This window comes from Bombina bombina, chromosome 9, assembly GCF_027579735.1.
Source record: "Bombina bombina isolate aBomBom1 chromosome 9, aBomBom1.pri, whole genome shotgun sequence".
NCBI lineage: Eukaryota > Metazoa > Chordata > Amphibia > Anura > Bombinatoridae > Bombina > Bombina bombina.
The window spans coordinates 274171657-274192410 of NC_069507.1; the positions used below are offsets into that span (position 1 = coordinate 274171657).

Sequence of the window (20754 nt, forward strand, 5' to 3'; positions counted from 1 at the left end):
ATCACACAAATGTCAGTGATAACGAAGTTATATCCCTAGATACACACAGACCTATTAGTAGCAGCAAATAATCACACAAATGTCAGTGATAAAGAGGTTATATCCCCAGACACACACACACAGACCTATTGGTAGTAGCAAATAATCACACAAATGTCAGTGATAATGAGGTTATATCCCCAGACACATACAGACCTATTAGTAGCAGCAAATAATCACACAAATGTCAGTGATAACGAAGTTATATCCCTAGACACACACAGACCTATTAGTAGCAGCAAATAATCACACAAATGTCAGTGTTAACGAGGTTATATCCCCAGACACACACATACCTATTAGTAGTAACAAATAATTACTCAAATGTCAGTGATAAATGTTATATCCCCAGACACACACAGACCTATTAGTAGCAGCAAATAATCACACAAATGTCAGTGATAACAAGGTTATATCCCCAGACACACACACAGACCTATTAGTAGCAGAAAATAATCACACAAATTTCAGTGATAATGAAGGTATATCTCCAGACACACACAGACCTATTAGTAGTAACAAATAATTACACAAATGTCAGTGATAACGAGGTTATATCCACAGACACACACACAGACCTATTAGTAACAGCAAATGATCACACAAATGTCAGTGATAACGAGGTTATGTCTCCAGACACACACACAGACCTATTAGTAGTAACAAATAGTCACACAAATGTCAGTGATAACGAGGTTATATCCCTAGACACACACAGACCTATTAGTAGCAGCAAATAATCACACAAATGTCAGTGATAAAGGTTATATCCTCAGACACACACACAGACCTATTAGTAGCAGCAAATAATCACACACATGTCAGTGATAAAGGTTATATCCCCAGACACACACAGACCTATTAGTTGCAGCAAATAATCACACAAATGTCAGTGATAAAGGTTATATCCCCAGATACACACACAGACCTATTAGTAGCAGCAAATAATCACACAAATGTCAGTGATAATGAGGTCATATCCCCAGACACACACAGACCTATTAGTAGTAACAAATAATTACTCAAATGTCAGTGATAAAGAGGTTATATCCCCAGACACACACAGGCCTATTAGTAGCAGCAAATAATCACACAAATGTCAGTGATAATGAGGTCATATCCCCAGACACACACACAGACCTATTAGTAGTAACAAATAATCACACAAATGTCAGTAATAACGAGGTTATATCCCCAGACACACACACAGACCTATTAGTAGCATCAAATAATCACACAAATGTCAGTGATAATGAGGTCATATCCCCAGGCACACACACAGACCTATAAGTAGCATCAAATAATCACACAAATGTCAGTGATAATGAGGTCATATCCCCAGGCACACACAAACCTCTTAGTAGCATCAAATAATCACACAAATGTCAGTGATAACGAGGTTATATCCCTAGACACACACAGACCTATTAGTAGCAGCAAATAATCACACAAATGTCAGTAATAATGAGGTTATATCCCCAGGCACACACAGACCTATTAGTAGCTTTAAATAATCACACAAATGTCAGTAATAACGAGGTTATATCCCCAGACACACACACAGACCTATTAGTAGCATCAAATAATCAGACAAATGTCAGTGATAGAGAGGTTATATCCCTAGACACACACAGACCTATTAGTAGCAGCAAATAATCACACAAATGTCAGTAATAACGAGGTTATATCCCCAGACACACACACAGACCTATTAGTAGCATCAAATAATCACACAAATGTCAGGTTATATCCCCAGACACACAGAACTATTAGTAGCAGCAAATAATCACACAAATGTCAGTAATAACGAGGTTATATCCCCAGACACACACACAGACCTATTAGTAGCATCAAATAATCACACAAATGTCAGTGATAAATGTTATATCCCCAGACATACACACAGACCTATTAGTAGCAGCAAATAATCACACAAATGTCAGTGATAACAAGGTTATATCCCCAGACACACACACAGACCTATTAGTAGCATCAAATAATCACACAAATGTCAGTGATAAATTTTATATCCCCAGACATACACACAGACCTATTAGTAGCAGCAAATAATCACACAAATGTCAGTGATAACGAGGTTATATCCCCAGACACACACACACAGACCTATTAGTAGAATCAAATAATCACACAAATGTCAGTGATAGAGAGGTTATATCCCCAGACACACACACAGACCTATTAGTAGCAGAAAATAATCACACAAATGTCAGTAATAACGAGGTTATATCCCCAGGCACACACACAGACCTATTAGTAGCAGCAAATAATCACACAAATGTCAGTGATAGAGAGGTTATATCCCCAGACACACACACAGACCTATTAGTAGCAGCAAATAATCACACAAATGTCAGTAATAACGAGGTTATATCCCCAGGCACACACACAGACCTATTAGTAGCAGCATATAATCACACAAATGTCAGTGAGAAAGAGGCTATATCTCCAGACACACACACAGACCTATTAGTAGCAGCAAATAATCACACAAATGTCAGTAATAACGAGGTTATATCCCCAGACACACACACAGACCTATTAGTAGCAGCATATAATCACACAAATGTCAGTAATAACGAGGTTATATCCCCAGACACACACACAGACCTATTAGTAGCAGCAAATAATCACACAAATGTCAGTAATAACGAGGTTATATCCCCAGACACACACACAGACCTATTAGTAGAATCAAATAATCACACAAATGTCAGTAATAACGAGGTTATATCTCCAGACACACACACAGACCTATTAGTAGAATCAAATAATCACACAAATGTCAGTGAGAAAGAGGCTATATCTCCAGACACACACACAGACCTATTAGTAGAATCAAATAGTCACACAAATGTCAGTAATAACGAGGTTATATCCCCAGACACACACACAGACCTATTAGTAGCAGCAAATAATCACACAAATGTCAGTGAGAAAGAGGCTATATCTCCAGACCCACACCCAGACAAGATGGCTGCCTCCGTGTGATAACGATGCCTGCTCTATTGCAGCTGTCCCAGGATTCTACTGAGCAGGACATGAATAAAAGCCCCCTCAGCTCAACCAGCGAAGTATCCTTACCCACAGACGGAGCACAAGGGCATCGGATGAGCAACAACTCCCCGCTCCCCAGCTACAGCCAGGTGAGAGTGGCCTTTTGGTGGCAGAAATAGCAAATTATGTACAATTCTAATGCCGCCAAAGGCAAAAAAATCTGCTAATGCTTTTCCCTCTTATACTTGTGTGCCGAGGCTCACCAGAAATAAGTACTTTGGATATTGCAACGGTAGGAAGGGGGGTTTGCGCAGGAATCTGGGCATGTGTCGCTGCTCATACCTACACTTAGTACTGAGCAGATAAAAACAAACTGGTACAACGAGGGCCCAGCCATAGTGTTGTTATCGGAATCGGACGCACACAAACAGAATTACCCTCACAGGGCCAGAGGTGGCGCTGTTGCTAAACTGCAGGATATAGGAGTACGTGGACATAGAGCAGACACATAGAGTAGCATTTACCCCTTATTCTATTACAAATAAAATCTATTAGATGTAATTATATTACATGTACTGCTGGTATCTTATGAAGCAGTTCCTTCCCTGTGACCACTACATCCCTAGAATCACTGATCTTCTAATGATTCATTCTGCAAACCCCAGTGCTATATATTTAATGCACTAAATAGTATGTAACTGACCGTAACTCACCTAGAGGGACTAGCTTTGGTGACTTATATTTGTAGTAATGAGAAATCAGTACAGGTTGTTTAAGGTGCTTTTCCAAATGTTTGTGCAGGTTAAGTGTATGACAAAGTCTAGCTGCACATCTGTGCTTAGAGGACCGTGTGAGCTTAGAATTACAAGGATGGGCACAGAAGCAATAGTGCCAGTAACGTGGTGCCCCTGTGCAGGACAAGTCCATACACTTAATTCCTCTCATTTAGTAAAACAATTTCTTAATCCATTAAAGGTCATAAAATAAAGTATTGATCCTCATTCTCTGACATACTGTTGATTTATACTCTTGTTACCCCACAGGCCGCCCCCTCTCACATGACACCAGATGCTCGTGCACCATCATACAATAACGACTGCTACAAGTTATCCTTCTCAGAGAGTAGCTTCCCAGACCTCAGCTGCTCCTTTCGCAGTCTGTACCACTCACTCCTGGGAAAACAGGGTAAGGTTTGTCTGCAGGTTGTTAATCAGTTAATATCCTCAAGGACCTGTTGTAGGGCCAGCAAGTAGTCAAGAAAGCAGAATATAAGGAGATGTTTGTGTTCTGCCAGTAGCAAGTCCAATGTGATACAGTATTTATATACAGTGTGTACGATGTGATACAGTATTTATACACAGTGTGTACGATGTGATACAGTATTTATACACAGTGTGTACAATGTGATACAGTATTTATACACAGTGTGTACGATGTGATACAGTATTTATACACAGTGTGTACGATGTGATACAGTATTTATACACAGTGTGTACGATGTGATAGTGTTTATACACAGTGTGTACGATGTGATACAGTATTTATACACAGTGTGTACGATGTAATACAGTATTTATACACAGTGTGTACGATGTGATACAGTATTTATACACAGTGTGTACGATGTGATACAGTATTTATACACAGTGTGTACGATGTGATACAGTATTTATATACAGTGTGTACGGTGTGATACAGTATTTATACACAGTGTGTACGGTGTGATACAGTATTTATACACAGTGTGTACGATGTGATACAGTATTTATACACAGTGTGTACGATGTGATACAGTATTTATATACAGTGTGTACGATGTGATACAGTATTTATACACAGTGTGTACGGTGTGATACAGTATTTATACACAGTGTGTACGATGTGATACAGTATTTATACACAGTGTGTACGATGTGATACAGTATTTATACACAGTGTGTACAATGTGATACAGTATTTATACACAGTGTGTACGATGTGATACAGTATTTATACACAGTGTGTACGATGTGATACAGTATTTATACACAGTGTGTACGATGTGATAGTGTTTATACACAGTGTGTACGATGTGATACAGTATTTATACACAGTGTGTACGATGTGATAGTGTTTATACACAGTGTGTACGATGTGATACAGTATTTATACACAGTGTGTACGGTGTGATACAGTATTTATACACAGTGTGTACGATGTGATACAGTATTTATACACAGTGTGTACGATGTGATACAGTATTTATACACAGTGTGTACGATGTGATACAGTATTTATATACAGTGTGTACGATGTGATACAGTATTTATACACAGTGTGTACGATGTGATACATTATTTATACACAGTGTGTACGATGTGATACAGTATTTATACACAGTGTGTACGGTGTGATACAGTATTTATACACAGTGTGTACGATGTGATACAGTATTTATACACAGTGTGTACGATGTGATACAGTATTTATACACAGTGTGTACGATGTGATACAGTATTTATACACAGTGTGTACGATGTGATACAGTATTTATATACAGTGTGTACGATGTGATACAGTATTTATATACAGTGTGTACGATGTGATACAGTATTTATATACAGTGTGTACGATGTGATACAGTATTTATACACAGTGTGTACGATGTGATACAGTATTTATATACAGTGTGTACGATGTGATACAGTATTTATACACAGTGTGTACGATGTGATACAGTATTTATATACAGTGTGTATGATGTGATACAGTATTTATATACAGTGTGTACGATGTGATACAGTATTTATACACAGTGTGTACGATGTGATACAGTATTTATATACAGTGTGTACGGTGTGATACAGTATTTATATACAGTGTGTACGATGTGATACAGTATTTATACACAGTGTGTACGATGTGATACAGTATTTATATACAGTGTGTACGATGTAATAGAGTATTTATACACAGTGTGTACGATGTGATACAGTATTTATATACAGTGTGTACGATGTGATACAGTATTTATACACAGTGTGTACGATGTGATACAGTATTTATATACAGTGTGTACGATGTAATACAGTATTTATACACAGTGTGTACGATGTGATACAGTATTTATATACAGTGTGTACGATGTGATACAGTATTTATACACAGTGTGTACGATGTGATACAGTATTTATACACAGTGTGTACGATGTGATACAGTATTTATATACAGTGTGTACGATGTGATACAGTATTTATACACAGTGTGTACGATGTGATACAGTATTTATATACAGTGTGTACGATGTAATACAGTATTTATACACAGTGTGTACGATGTGATACAGTATTTATACACAGTGTGTACGATGTGATACAGTATTTATACACAGTGTGTACGATGTGATACAGTATTTATATACAGTGTGTACGGTGTGATACAGTATTTATACACAGTGTGTACGATGTGATACAGTATTTATATACAGTGTGTACGATGTGATACAGTATTTATACACAGTGTGTACGATGTGATACAGTATTTATATACAGTGTGTACGGTGTAATACAGTATTTATACACAGTGTGTACGATGTGATACAGTATTTATACACAGTGTGTACGATGTGATACAGTATTTATATACAGTGTGTACGATGTGATACAGTATTTATATACAGTGTGTACGATGTAATACAGTATTTATACACAGTGTGTACGATGTGATACAGTATTTATATACAGTGTGTACGATGTGATACAGTATTTATACACAGTGTGTACGATGTGATACAGTATTTATATACAGTGTGTACGGTGTGATACAGTATTTATACACAGTGTGTACGATGTGATACAGTATTTATACACAGTGTGTACGATGTGATACAGTATTTATATACAGTGTGTACGATGTAATACAGTATTTATACACAGTGTGTACGATGTGATACAGTATTTATACACAGTGTGTACGATGTGATACAGTGTTTATATACAGTGTGTATGATGTAATACAGTATTTATACACAGTGTGTACGATGTGATACAGTATTTATATACAGTGTGTACGATGTGATACAGTATTTATATACAGTGTGTACGATGTGATACAGTATTTATACACAGTGTGTACGATGTGATACAGTGTTTATATACAGTGTGTATGATGTAATACAGTATTTATACACAGTGTGTACGATGTGATACAGTATTTATACACAGTGTGTACGATGTGATACAGTATTTATATACAGTGTGTACGATGTAATAGAGTATTTATACACAGTGTGTACGATGTGATACAGTATTTATACACAGTGTGTACGATGTGATACAGTATTTATACACAGTGTGTACGATGTGATACAGTATTTATACACAGTGTGTACGATGTGATACAGTATTTATATACAGTGTGTACGATGTGATACAGTATTTATACACAGTGTGTACGATGTAATAGAGTATTTATACACAGTGTGTACGATGTGATACAGTATTTATATACAGTGTGTACGATGTGATACAGTATTTATACACAGTGTGTACGATGTGATACAGTATTTATACACAGTGTGTACGGTGTGATACAGTATTTATACACAGTGTGTACGGTGTGATACAGTATTTATATACAGTGTGTACGGTGTGATACAGTATTTATATACAGTGTGTACGATGTGATACAGTATTTATACACAGTGTGTACGATGTGATACAGTATTTATATACAGTGTGTACGATGTGATACAGTATTTATACACAGTGTGTACGATGTGATACAGTATTTATATACAGTGTGTACGATGTAATACAGTATTTATACACAGTGTGTACGATGTGATACAGTATTTATACACAGTGTGTACGATGTGATACAGTGTTTATATACAGTGTGTACGATGTGATACAGTATTTATATACAGTGTGTACGATGTAATACAGTATTTATACACAGTGTGTACGATGTGATACAGTATTTATACACAGTGTGTACGATGTGATACAGTATTTATACACAGTGTGTACGATGTGATACAGTATTTATACACAGTGTGTACGATGTGATACAGTATTTATATACAGTGTGTACGATGTAATACAGTATTTATACACAGTGTGTACGATGTGATACAGTATTTATACACAGTGTGTACGATGTGATACAGTATTTATACACAGTGTGTACGATGTGATACAGTATTTATACACAGTGTGTACGATGTGATACAGTATTTATACACAGTGTGTACGATGTGATACAGTATTTATACACAGTGTGTACGATGTGATACAGTATTTATACACAGTGTGTACGATGTGATACAGTATTTATATACAGTGTGTACGATGTGATACAGTATTTATACACAGTGTGTACGATGTGGCACAGTGTGTACGACGGGATACAGCATTTATACACAGTGTATACAACAGGATACAGTGATTATGCACAGTGTGTACGACGGGATAGTGTTTATACACAGTGGGCCAGATTACAAGTGTCGCACTATTGAGCGTTTTCGCTCATGCAGAAACACAGCCAGAAGTAAACGGTTAACATGTGCGGGTTAGCGCGCGTACTATAAGTTGAAAGTAAAATGTTTGCATGCAAGTGGAAGCCGACAAGTCCTAACTTCAAAACTTCTCCCCATAGACTTTAATGCAGATTGCAAATTGTAAAAAAGGAACACTTATTGCTCGCAAACTTTTTTTAAATATTTTTATAAATTACTTGGTGCTAGGATTAAATAGCGACATCTCTATTTTTGCAGATGATACTAAGTTAAGTAAGGTCATTAGGTCAGAGCAGGATGAACTTTCGTTTCAAAGGGATCTGCAAAAATTAGAAGTATGGGCAAGTAAATGGAAAATGAGATTTAATACGGGAAAATGCAAGGTTCTACATTTTGGAAGTAAAAATAAGCAGGCAACGTATTATTTAAAAGGGACAAGACTTAGCAAAACACAGGAGGAAAGGGATTTGGGGGTAGTAATAGATAACAAGCTAAAGATGGGTGCACAATGCAGGGCAGCAGCTTCAAAGGCTAATACTAGCATGTATTAAAAGAGGCATTGACTCAAGGGAGGAAAGCATAATTCTGTCATTATATAAAGCCCTGGTAAGACCTCACCTTGAGTATGGAGGTCAGTTCTGGGGACCAATCGCAAAAAAAGATATTGCAGAACTAGTAAAAGTTCAGAGAAGGGCCACAAAGCTAATAAGGGGATTGGAGAATTTAACCTATGAGGAGAGTGTGACGAGACCAATCTTGCCACTGTGCATTGGAGGGCCTGTTATGGAACATTCTTTGGGCTGGAGGTAAATGGGCTTAAGGATACCCAGAGACTGCATGGAAATATGGAATTTTATATGCTGGACACACCATGTACTTTCATAACTCTGTCTTATGTCCATGTCACCCTGTATCCATAAATACAGGATGGGTACAGGGTGTGAGTGCACCTTGTGGGAGCTATGTGACAGACCCTTCTGTCAGTACTGAAAGAGTTAACTTTGTTCCGCTTTAAGAAGCTATTTTCTAAAGACAAGGTTGCTAGCCTCAGCTATTGTGTACTGTAATTAAGTTTAGTGATACACATTCACATTGTTTAGTCACATCCAGAGAGCAGACGCCCAAGTGATAAGAAAGGCTCAAGTGTGTCTTGTGTTTAACTTGTTTATCTGCTTAAGTAATGTAATTCTATTGTGGCATGTCAAAGGGCGTTTTCCCTCTATCTAATGTACAATATTCTTTCAACCCCCCATCTGGGGTCAGACCTGCATAAATACTGGGCATATAGCCTTCAATAAAGTGCATTCTGTTTTAACCTTCAATGTGGAGCCTGGTCTCATGTTTGAGGGGGGGGGATTAGCTGGGTTGTGAGTTGCTGATCCCATATTCAGGACATCGTTCATCTGGTATTAACCCTTGATATCTGTTGATACCGTAACAGAGAGGCTAGCCAAACTGGGTCTGTTTTCTTTTGAAAAAAGGTGCTTAAGAGGTGACATGATTACTTTATATAAATATATTCAAGGCCCATATACAGAGATGGCAGAAGCTCTGTTTATTCCAAGAAAATTGTTTGTGACCAGAGGTCACAATTTAAGGTTGTAGGAAAAGAGATTTAATCTCCTGCAACGGAAACGTTTTTTCACTGTAAGAGCAATAAAATTATGGAACTCATTACCAAAGGAGGTAGTGAATGCCAATACCCTAGATACATTTAAAAAATATTTGGATACATTTCTGTCTATAAACAAAATTCATGGATACGATTGCTAGTATTAAATGGGTCACCTTTTAGTGGAATTATTTAAGATTAACTGGAGCTTTTTGTATATATTTTAGATTTGTATAGGTTAAACTTGATGGACTTCGGTCTTTTTTTCAACCTCATCTACTATGTTACTATGTTAAACTAACTCACCTCTGTGTTCAACCTACAGCGGTAACCAGAAGTTAGTTATAAATACTGTACATTCCAATGTTCTTTACATAGAAGGTAATGCTCTATTTATTTTTCCACAGATATTATATATATATAAGTATTCTTTTGTAAAATATGTACATATATATGTACTGTATATATGAATTTCTATTTAAAAATACATTGAACATTTCCCCCTTATGTGAAGAACATTGGAATGTAAAATATTTACAATACATACACAGTAAAACACATTATTAAATATTAAAATAATATACATATACATACACACATGTATTTATGTGTACATATGTGTTTGTAATACACATGTATATATACATATACATACACACACATGTATATATACATATACATACACACATGTATATATACATATACATACACACACATGTATATATACATACACACACACACACACACATATTTATGTGTACATATGTGTTTGTAATACACATGTATATATACATATACATACACACACATGTATATATACACATACATACACACACGTATTTATGTGTACATATGTGTTTGTAATACACATGTATATATACATATACACACACACACACACATGTATTTATGTGTACATATGAGTTTGTAATACACATGTATATATACATATACACACACATGTATTTATGTATACATATGTGTTTGTAATACACATGTATATATACATATACACACACACACATGTATTTATGTGTACGTATGTGTTTGTAATACACATTTATATATACATATACACACATGTATTTATGTGTGCATATGTGTTGTAATACACATGTATATATACATATACATACACACACATGTATTTATGTGTACATGTGTTTGTAATACACATGTATATATACATATACATACACACACATGTATTTATGTGTAGATATGTGTTTGTAATACACATTTATATATACATACACACACACATGTATTTATGTGTAGATATGTGTTTGTAATACACATGTATATATACATATACATACACACACATGTATTTATGTGTAGATATGTGTTTGTAATACACATTTATATATACATACACACACACATGTATTTATGTGTGCATATGTGTTGTGATACACATGTATATATATACATATACATACACACACACACACACATATTTGTGTACATATGTCTTTGTAATACACATGTATATATATACATATACATACACACACATGTATTCATATGTGTTTGTAATACACATATATATATATATATACATATACATACACACACATTTATTTATGTGTGCATATGTGTTGTAATACACATTTATAAATACATATACATACACACACACATGTATTTATGTGTAGATATGTGTTTGTAATACACATGTATATATACATACACACACATGTATTTATGTGTACATATGTGTTTGTAATACACGTGTGTGTGTATATATATATATATATATATATATATATACTTATATATATATATATATATATATATATACACACACACACACACACACATGTATTTATGTGTAGATATGTGTTTGTAATACGCATTTATATATACATATACATACACACACACATGTATTTATGTGTGCATATGTTTTGTAATACACATTTATATATACATATACATACACACACATGTATTTGTGTACATATGTGTTTGTAATATACATGTATATATACATAACACACACATGTATTTATGTGTAGATATGTGTTTGTAATACACATATATATACATATACATACACACACATGTATTTATGTGTAGATATGTGTTTGTAATACACATGTATATATACATATACATAACACACACACATGTATATATACATATACATACACACACATGTATTTATGTGTAGATATGTGTTTGTAATACACATGTATATATACATATACATAACACACACACATGTATATATACATATACATACACACACATGTATTTATGTGTAGATATGTGTTTGTAATACACATGTGTATATATACATATACATAACACACACATTTAGTAGATAAATGGAAGAGACCATTGAAGAATACACATATAAAGCACTCGCTGCAGACACTGGGTTCAAATCATAATCTATATGGAAACTTATGGGCCAAGGAGATGATTCGCTATCAATTACTTAAAATATAACTTTTATTCACAAAATGCTTAAAAATTAAAGAGGTTAAAAACCTGGGATGTGGATTTAAATGAAACAACTAGAGGGTTATAGTAACACAATGGCTAAGTGGACCCAAGAGAGGGTGAACACAAGGAACTGCTGGTTATAATATACCATTAATTATATCAGTGTGATTGGTGCAAACATCTGATTGATATCAGGTAAATGGTAACTAGTCCTCCGCATAAATAGCTGTCTTATTCCGTCTTGTAATTGCTTATTGCGTGAGAACAACCCGTTATCATCGATAACTCACAAACTGTCAGTTTGTTACAGAATTATCATACAGCTAAGTGCTAGCAGATCTTTTATTTGCATTGGCTGTATTGCTTAATGTTTACTCACTTGTGATGTATAGCAAGATAGTTACAGCCAAATCTCAGAGGCAGCTCACAAGTTATCAAATATATGGCATAAAAATGTCCTGAGAAGAGTACATAATATACTGTTCTCTATATAGAATAGTTATTATCTTACCGATGGCTATGCCAAAAAGCTTTCCAGTATTCATATATGTGACAATGTGGCATGAGTAAAGAGGTATAGACTGAATAGCAATCTCTGTGTTGCTTATATTAGCTTGTATCATTGAGTCATTAGGACTGAGTATAGAGTATTTCTATCAGAACAGCTGTTCTGTTTAATAAATCTGCCCAGTTTACTACTAGTGCAGGGTCCACTAGAGAAACAGGCAGGGTTATATATTGGTGGTATTACTGTTACGCTCTAATCACTTTCCCTTAACCATCCATCAGAGTACTATCTCTGCTTCGTATTGATTTAAATAATCTTTAAGTAAGGGGTGATATCTCTATAATACCGCTAAAAGCAGAGGTTGAATATTTTATTCCGTTGAAATATATTAGAAATACAGAGCCGATATCGGCAGTGACAACACTATACCTCAATTGAGAGAATTACTAAACATTGGAGTTTGCGTTAAACCATCTCTTGAGTAATCATAGCAGCTGGCATACCAATGTGTCTATTAGCTGCAGATATTGCGTTCTCATGAAAACGCTCAGTTTACCTTAGCCAAACAATAAGCGCGTTATTCAATTAATATCGCTATAGTAGTATAGCTATAATGTTCCTCTAGGTTCCCTAACAATCACAGGAGCTCCCAGACTCCTCACCAGTACCTTAGGTAAAACTTACCTTTTGAAAAAGCTGTGCAACGCGAAACAGCTAATAGAGCACCATCAATGTTGGGCACAGAATTTAGTGTTATTGCTCTGTATGTCACTACGTGCGGTAACTCAAGCTAACATATGAGACTTTAGACACATTGGTATGCCAGCTGCTATGATTACTCAAGAGATGGTTTAACGCAAACTCCAATGTTTAGTAATTCTCTCAATTGAGGTATAGTGTTGTCACTGCCGATATCGGCTCTGTATTTCTAATATATTTCAACTGAATAAAATATTCAACCTCTGCTTTTAGCGGTATTATAGAGATATCACCCCTTACTTAAAGATTATTTAAATCAATATGAAGCAGAGATAGTACTCTGATGGATGGTTAAGGGAAAGTGATTAGAGCGTAACAGTAATACCACCAATATATAACCCTGCCTGATTCTCTAGTGGACCCTGCACTAGTAGTAAACTGGGCAGATTTATTAAACAGAACAGCTGTTCTGCTAGAAATACTCTATACTCAGTCCTAATGACTCAATGATACAAGCTAATATAAGCAACACAGAGATTGCTATTCAGTCTATCCCTCTTTACTCATGCCACATTGTCACATATATGAATACTGGAAAGCTTTTTGGCATAGCCATCGGTAAGATAATAACTATTCTATATAGAGAACTGTATATTATGTACTCTTCTCAGGACATTTTTATGCCATATATTTGATAACTTGTGAGCTGCCTCTGAGATTTGGCTGTAACTATCTTGCTATACATCACAAGTGAGTAAACATTAAGCAATACAGCCAATGCAAATAAAAGATCTGCTAGCACTTAGCTGTATGATAATTCTGTAACAAACTGACAGTTTGTGAGTTATCGATGATAACGGGTTGTTCTCACGCAATAAGCAATTACAAGACGGAATAAGACAGCTATTTATGCGGAGGACTAGTTACCATTTACCTGATATCAATCAGATGTTTGCACCAATCACACTGATATAATTAACGGTATATTATAACCAGCAGTTCCTTGTGTTCACCCTCTCTTGGGTCCACTTAGCCATTGTGTTACTATAACCCTCTAGTTGTTTCATTTAAATCCACATCCCAGGTTTTTAACCTCTTTAATTTTAAGCATTTTGTGAATAAAAGTTATATTTTAAGTAATTGATAGCGAATCATCTCCTTGGCCCATAAGTTTCCATATAGATTATGATTTGAACCCAGTGTCTGCAGTGCTTTATATGTGTATTCTTCAATGGTCTCTTCCATTTATCTACTAATTCAGTAAGCATAATACACAGCACCCCATACCCTTTAATGTGATAAACCACTAGATCACTATTACCCATAGGGTGCAGCCGACATTTTGGTAGTGCCATTGGACTCCCTTTCTTTGTAGCATACACACACGTATTTATGTGTACATATGTGTTAGTAATACACATGCATATAAACATACATACACACATGTATTTATGTGTACATATGTGTTTGTAATACACATGCATATAAACATACATACACACATGTATTTATGTGTACATATGTGTTTGTAATACACATGCATATAAACATACATACACACACACACATGTATTTATGTGTACATATGTGTTAGTAATACACATGCATATAAACATACATACACACACATGTATTTATGTGTACATATGTGTTTGTAATACACATGCATATAAACATACATACACACACATGTATTTATGTGTACATATGTGTTAGTAATACACATGCATATAAACATGCATACATATTATTTAGACCTGTATATGTATGCATTTATACAATATAGCCCTTTCAATAGCCCATTCAAATACCTTGGCATATACCATATAGCTTTTTAACCATTATACACACGTATTTATGTGTACATATGTGTTAGTAATACACATGCATATAAACATGCATACATATTATTTAGACCTGTATATGTATGCATTTATACAATATAGCCCTTTCAATAGCCCATTCAAATACCTTGGCATATACCATATACATATGTGTTTGTAATACACATGCATATAAACATACATACACACATGTATTTATGCGTACATATGTGTTTGTAATACACATGCATATAAACATACATACACACATGTATTTATGCGTACATATGTGTTAGTAATACACATGCATATAAACATACATACACACATGTATTTATGTGTACATATGTGTTAGTAATACACATGCATATAAACATACATACACACACATGTATTTATGTGTACATATGTGTTTGTAATACACATGCATATAAACATACATACACACACACATGTATTTATGCGTACATATGTGTTAGTAATACACATGCATATAAACATACATACACACATGTATTTATGTGTACATATGTGTTAGTAATACACATGCATATAAACATACATACACACACATGTATTTATGTGTACATATGTGTTTGTAATACACATGCATATAAACATACATACACACACATGTATTTATGTGTACATATGTGTTTGTAATACACATGCATATAAACATACATACACACACACATGTATTTATGCGTACATATGTGTTAGTAATACACATGCATATAAACATACATACACACACATGTATTTATGTGTACATATGTGTTTGTAATACACATGCATATAAACATACATACACACACATGTATTTATGTGTACATATGTGTTAGTAATACACATGCATATAAACATGCATACATATTATTTAGACCTGTATATGTATGCATTTATACAATATAGCCCTTTCAATAGCCCATTCAAATACCTTGGCATATACCATATAGCTTTTTAACCATTATAACTTTTTTTTTTTTATACTTACATGAATCATTTTTATCAGATAGTGTACTGTATAAATGAGTGTAACTGTTTATTTTAATGTATTTATGTTGCGTTTGGTGCAACTTTGTATTTAGCCCTAACCTCTTAGTCGAAGACTTTAGTTGGACTAACCTCACGCATGCAAATTTAGTTTGTGCTCATGCGACCGCGTTTAATTTCAACTTGTAATACGCGCACAAGTTAATGCAGGCATGAGATTTCAATATCATGCGCGCTAACATTAGCGCACCACTTGTAATCTAGCCTAGTGTGTACATTGGAATACAGTGTTTGTTTATAGCGAGCTAGATTACAAGTAGCACACTATCATTAGCGCGGGACACAATAAGCAATATCACGACCATGGTAACTTGTGCGCCTATTACAAGTTGAAATTAAACTAAATTTGGGCTCGTTGGGTTAGTGGGACTGAAGACCCTGCGTAAGGGTTAAAAAAAATGCACAAAACATAACAAATACATTAAAATAACGTTTTACACCATTTTCTGCTTAAAAATTATTTATATATGGGTGAAAAGGGATGGTATATGACAAGGTATTTGACAGAAAAGGGCTATAATGTGATTTATACGTGTATGTGTGTGTGTATATATATATATATATAAAAAAATATGTGTATATATTTGTGTGTGTATGTATATATATATATATATATATATGTGTGTGTATTTGTGTTTATATATATATATATATATATATATATATATAGATTCAGTATATTTTTGTAGAAGAAAAATATATTTATACATAGCAGAGCTGTATGAGAATACTATGTGTAAAGTAGGGGAATACAGCACTCAGCACAAAAAACTCCTAATTGATCTGATATGCAGATTAAAGGCTGAAACATTAGTATCCAGACACAGAAAACATCTGACACACCTCGGTTAACTCAAAAAGCCGTGATATTTATTCCTTATAGAAACAAAGCTAGCATGCAATTGTCATAGCACATGTGGGGCCCCACTAAAGTGGATGAATAGACCACAAAGGTTAGCAAATAATGTCAACAAATAGTGACTGAGAACACTGAAAGATATAACAATCTTATTATGCAAAGTCCTGATGAAAAGACTTGATGTAGTATATTGCTTAGAGTCTCTTAGTCACTAAGTGACTAAGAGACTCTAAGCAATATACTACATCAAGTCTTTTCATCAGGACTTTGCATAATAAGATTGTTATATCTTTCAGTGTTCTCAGTCACTATTTGTTGACATTATTTGCTAACCTTTGTATCAATGTATCTCTTTTGTCTTGTGGCTCATACTATGTCCAACGGTATTCTGTATATACATACATACTGTGGTCTATTCATCCACTTTAGTGGGGCCCCACATGTGCTATGACAATTGCATGCTAGCTTTGTTTCTATAAGGAATAAATATCACGGCTTTTTGAGTTAACCGAGGTGTGTCAGATGTTTTCTGTGTCTGGATACTAATGTTTCAGCCTTTAATCTGCATATCAGATCAATTAGGAGTTTTTTGTGCTGAGTGCTGTATTCCCCTACTTTACACATAGTATTCTCATACAGCTCTGCTATGTATAAATATATTTTTCTTCTACAAAAATATACTGAATCTATATAATTTTTGGGGTCTGCACCAGGCCTATGTTCAGCTAAACACTGGCTAGGTATTAATTTCTGTTAGTTTCTTCAAATTTATAAACACTATTTACTAGGTGTTTTTGAAGAGTATAGTTTCTCTGCTATTTTTAGTTCTAATATATATATATATATATATATATATATATATATACACACACTAACATATACTTTGGAGCCCTTTCCACTCAAATACCTTAAACCCTGAAAAACAGAATTTATGCTTACCTGATAAATTACTTTCTCTTACGGTGTATCCAGTCCACGGATTCATCCTCACTTGTGGGATATTCTCATTCCCTACAGGAAGTGGCAAAGAGAGCACACAGCAGAGCTGTCCATATAGCTCCCCCTCAGGCTCCGCCCCCCCCCAGTCATTCGACCGACGGTTAGGAGAAAAAGGAGAAACCATAGGGTGCAGTGGTGACTGTAGTTTTACAAAAATAAATTTGAACCTGACTTAATTGCCAGGGCGGACCGTGGACTGGATACACCGTAAGAGAAAGTAATTTATCAGGTAAGCATAAATTCTGTTTTCTCTTACATGGTGTATCCAGTCCACGGATTCATCCTTACTTGTGGAATACCAATACCAAAGCTTTAGGACACGGATGAAGGGAGGGAACAAGTCAGGTAACCTAAACGGAAGGCACCACTGCTTGCAAAACCTTTCTCCCAAAAATAGCCTCCGAAGAAGCAAAAGTATCGAATTTGTAAAATTTGGCAAAAGTATGCAGTGAAGACCAAGTCGCTGCCTTACAAATCTGTTCCACAGAAGCCTCATTCTTGAAAGCCCATGTGGAAGCCACAGCTCTGGTAGAATGAGCGGTAATTCGTTCAGGAGGCTGCTGTCCAGCAGTCTCGTAAGCCAATCGGATAATGCTTTTCAGCCAGAAGGAAAGAGAGGTAGCAGTCGCTTTTTGACCTCTCCTCTTACCAGAATAGACAACAAACAAGGATGATGTTTGTCTGAGATCTTTAGTTGCTTTTAAATAGAATTTTAAAGCACGAACCACATCAAGATTGTTTAACAGTCGTTCCTTCTTAGAAACTGGATTAGGGCACAGAGAAGGAACAATGATTTCCTGGTTAATATTCTTATTAGAAACCACTTTTGGAAGGAAACCAGGTTTGGTACGCAAAACAACCTTATCTGCATGGAACACCAGATAGGTGACAATTCTGAAACTCTTCGAGCAGAAGAAATAGCTACCAAAAACAAAACTTTCCAAGATAATAACTTAATATCTATGGAATGTAAAGGTTCAAACGGAACCCCTTGAAGAACTGAAAGAACTAAATTTAGACTCCATGGAGGAGCCACAGGTTTATAGACAGGCTTGATTCTCACTAGAGCCTGTGCAAACGCCTGAACGTCTGGTACTGCTGCCAGACGCTTATGTAACAGGATAGACAGAGCAGATATCTGTCCCTTTAAGGAACTAGCTGACAATCCTTTCTCCAATCCTTCTTGGAGAAAAGACAATATCCTTGGAATCCTAATCTTACTCCACGAGTAACCCTTGGATTCACACCAACAAAGATATTTCTGCCATATCTTATGGTAAATTTCCCTGGTGACAGGCTTTCTGGCCTGGATCAGAGTATCTATAACTGATTCAGAGAACCCACGCTTAGCTAGAATTAAGCGTACAATCTCCAAGCAGTCAGTTGCAGAGAAACTAGATTTGGATGCTTGAATGGACCCTGTATTAGAAGATCCTGCCTCGATGGCAGCTTCCATGGTGGAACCGATGACATGTCCACTAGGTCTGCATACCAAGTCCTGCGTGGCCACGCAGGCGCTATCAGAATTACCGAAGCCTTCTTCTGTTTGATTCTGGCTACTAGCCGAGGGAGAAGGGGAAACGGTGGAAAGACATAAGCTAGACTGAAGGACCAAGGCGCTACTAGAGCATCTATCAATGCCGCCTTGGGGTCCCTGGACCTGGATCCGTAAAGGGGAAGTTTGGTGTTCTGACGGGACGCCATCAGATCCAATTCTGGAATGCCCCATAGCTGGGTCAGCTGAGCAAAAACCTCCGGGTGGAGTTCCCACTCCCCCGGGTGAAAAGTCTGACGACTCAGAAAATCCGCCTCCCAGTTGTCTACTCCTGGGATGTGAATGGCAGGTGGCAGGAGTGGTCCTCCGCCCATTTGATGATCTTGGTTACTTCCTTCATCGCTAGGGAACTCTTTGTTCCCCCCTGATGATTGATGTACGCTACAGTCGTGATGTTGTCCGACTGAAATCTGATGAATTTGGCCTCCGCTAGTTGAGGCCATGCCTGGAGCGTATTGAATATCGCTCTCAGTTCCAAAATGTTTATCGGGAGAACAGATTCTTCCCGAGACCATAGGCCCTGAGCTTTCAGGGAGTCCCAGACCGCACCCCAGCCTAACAGACTGGCATTGGTCGTGACAATGATCCACTCCGGTCTGCGGAAGCACATTCCCTGAGACAGGTGATCCTGAGACAA

General features: G+C 35.9%; 1 protein-coding gene across 1 annotated transcript in view; it reads left to right on the forward strand.

The window, feature by feature from the left end:
• Window positions 1-3053: 3053 nt before the first annotated feature.
• Window positions 3054-20754, forward strand: part of LOC128640581 (forkhead box protein J2) — a 75688-nt gene continuing 57987 nt past the window's right edge. Inside the window, exons 1-2 of the mRNA XM_053693052.1 lie at window positions 3054-3203; window positions 4098-4239. Of these exons, the coding sequence (XP_053549027.1) occupies window positions 3054-3203; window positions 4098-4239 (292 nt within the window). The remainder of the gene's footprint in view (window positions 3204-4097; window positions 4240-20754) is intronic.